This window comes from Leptonychotes weddellii, chromosome 4 (assembly GCF_054177405.1).
Source record: "Leptonychotes weddellii isolate Sample4059 chromosome 4, ASM5417740v2, whole genome shotgun sequence".
NCBI lineage: Eukaryota > Metazoa > Chordata > Mammalia > Carnivora > Phocidae > Leptonychotes > Leptonychotes weddellii.
The window spans coordinates 22479904-22482501 of record NC_138372.1 but is presented as its reverse complement, the minus strand read 5'-3'; the positions used below and the strand labels follow the sequence as shown (position 1 = coordinate 22482501).

At 62.2% G+C, this 2598-nt stretch overlaps 1 protein-coding gene across 1 annotated transcript; it reads left to right on the top strand.

Annotated features, from left to right (window-relative positions):
* The first annotated feature begins 71 nt into the window (after positions 1 to 71).
* On the top strand, positions 72 to 1433 carry FAM229A (family with sequence similarity 229 member A). The gene is made up of 3 exons (XM_006734168.3): positions 72 to 727; positions 815 to 961; positions 1168 to 1433. Exons 1-3 carry the CDS (start codon positions 591 to 593, stop codon positions 1268 to 1270), a joined length of 387 nt encoding a protein of 128 aa, XP_006734231.1. The 5' UTR covers positions 72 to 590; the 3' UTR covers positions 1271 to 1433.
* The last annotated feature ends 1165 nt before the right edge of the window (positions 1434 to 2598 follow it).

Sequence of the window (2598 nt, the reverse complement as noted above, 5' to 3'; positions counted from 1 at the left end):
GCTGTCTAGTGCCTCCTTCCTCACCCTCTCAGCTCATGCTGCCTCTGTGAGGCAGCTCTACTCCACCATCGCCCTTGGCCTGCTCCTTTTCCCCCCAAGGACTTCATGCGCAGCCGCCCCAGCGCTAGAGCATTCTCCGTCTGGACACAGCAGCCACGGGTGGTGGGGAGGGAGAGGGCCATTTTAAAACTCCGGCCCAATTGTGATGTAAATGCTGTGTGACCCTTGGCCAAAATTGTCAGTGCCCTTACCTGCCCTCACCATCACCACCACCAAACCCAGCACGGGTTAAGTCACCGCCGCGCCCCCGTCCCCCAGCCAGGCAGGGAGTCGCAGCCCGCCCCGGGGCGCTCCGGGGCGTCTGCGCGCCGCCCGGGATGACGGGCTCCTTTTCGTGGACGCCGCCTCCTGCGCCCCCATCGGGCTGCTGGGGGGGCTCTGCCCGGCCCGGTACCGAGGCGCCATGGCCGGAGCCTTCCGGACCCGGCTCGCGGCCGCGCGGAGTGCCGGGCGGCCCGACGCGGCGAGGGGGGAGTTCCCGGCGAGAGGAACGGGCTCTGTGAGGTCAGCGCGCCGCGGCCCGGGTCACAATGCAGCCCGCCCCCTCGACGCCCGGGCCACGGCGCGCCGCAGACACCTGCCGGGCTCCGCCTGGACCGGAGCGTCGTCCCGCGGCCAGGGGTCCGGCAGCTGCTTCCAGCCTGGGACCAGCCTCGGCCTCCGGCAGGTGAGCAACGACCCAGGGGGCGGGGGCGGGCGCGGGCAGGGGGCGTCCGGCGGCCCGGGAGCGGCCTGACCGCCACTCCCCGCGCAGAGCGCCCCGGGGCCTGGACATGAGTGCCCAGGAGCCCCCGCAGGGTCGAAGGTTCCCCATTGAGGCCGGAGACTCCCCTGGCCTTGCCGCCGCCCCCGAGTCCCAGGACAGCCCGGAGCCGGTAGCCACGGAGCACACCCCGGTCAGGTGAGGCCGGCGCGCTCCCCGCGGCCCCTCCTGCCGCTCCGGTCGTCCCCGCCGCGCGGGGCTCCGGACCGCCTGCGTCCACTTTCCCTGCCCAGAACCGCGTCCCCGCATCAGGGCCCCGCGGAACCCCGGGGGTGGGGGGGATGGCCCGGGTGCACTCCCCGGGCGCGTTCCCAACAGCAGGGGCCGGGCCCCGCTTTCCCCAGGCCGCTTCGACGCTGCCCGGGCTGCCACTGCCTGACGCTGCTGCACGTGCCCATCGACGTCTACCTGGCCATGGGCGGGAGCCCCCGGGCCCGCGCCACCTGAGTGCGCCTGCGCACGGCGGCTCCTCGGGAGCCGGGCGGGGACGAGGCCCGCCGCGGGCCACCACGCTGAGGTCGCGCGCGCCGAGCACGAGACAATGATGCACATTTTAAAATAAAAGAATGATGCACATTTTAATAAAGCACAGCATAAACTGTTCTTTCCACTCCGGGCTGACCGTGTATGTCTATCCCGTCGATCGACCCGCAAACTGCTCCGCTCCTTCCCTCGGCTGCCTCCTCCCTTGGACCCAGCCCTAGAGGCCCGCCCTCCGCGTCCGCGCCAACCACCCCCCCACCCCGCCCCGACTCCCTACTGGTCCGGACCCCTTCCAGGGCTACCGTTCCCCTCGGCCCCTGCCCTCATCCTTCTCATCCCTCTCCTCGGTTTCCCAATGCAATTCCCATAGCTGTGCTGGATTCGGGGATCCAGAGAAACTCTGGACTGGAGCGGCTGGACCGACAACTTAGAATAAAGAGAACGACCACCCACACCAGCCCAGTGAATGCTCCCAAAATGGAATTAGCGTTTGCTATCTGCTGTTCTGTGACCTTGGGCACCTCGGATTAGGGGCCTCCCAGGAACCAGAAAAAGACCGGGCAAGAAGTCTTGAAAAACCTTGATTTCTTATTCCTATTTTACAGGTGAGGTAACTGAGCCTTGAGAGACTTGCACGGGTTCCCCCAGCTGATGGTTGATAGGCTAGCACACTCCTCAGTGTCCTCAGACTTAACACTCTAAAATCCATCCATGACCCAAGGCTTCCTGGAAGTATAGCATTTAGCTGAGCAAGTATTTTCCACTTTCCAGTTTTGCTTTAATAAGCCTGTATTATTTTAATATTGGAAAAAATACGCATAACCCAGAGGTCAGGTTCAGTCTCCTGTCCCCTGAAATTTAAATGCAAATGACTTAACACCCCTAATCCACATGGGGTAGAATTCCCAGCCCTTCCTAGAGTACTTCAAAATCCCACACTCACCCAAAAGGACCACCGTTCTCGGTTTCCACATAAATTCTCTCCCAGGCAGTCCCAAATGTAGGAGACTTATTAAAAGAGGAGAGGAGGTCACTATAATGTACACCTGAAACTAATATTACACTATGTTAACTAACTGGAATTTAAAACTTGAAAAAAGTAAAATAAAAATTAAAATTAAAAAAAGGGGGGGGCGCCTGGGTGGCTCAGTGGTTAAGCGGCTGCCTTCGGCTCAGGTCATGATCCAGGAGTCCCAGGATCGAGTCCCACATCAGGCTCCCTGCTCGGCGGGGAGTCTGCTTCTCCCTCTGACCCTCTTCCTTCTCACAATCTCTCTCTCAAATAAATAAAT

Excerpts from the sequence above, each read along its gene's own strand:
- FAM229A (XM_006734168.3), top strand. The coding sequence starts at position 591 with ATGCAGCCCGCCCCCTCGACGCCCGGGCCACGGCGCGCCGCAGACACC. Across the intron at positions 728-814 it reads CCAGCCTCGGCCTCCGGCAG|AGCGCCCCGGGGCCTGGACA; the intron begins GTGAGCAACGAC and ends CTCCCCGCGCAG. Across the intron at positions 962-1,167 it reads ACGGAGCACACCCCGGTCAG|GCCGCTTCGACGCTGCCCGG; the intron begins GTGAGGCCGGCG and ends CGCTTTCCCCAG.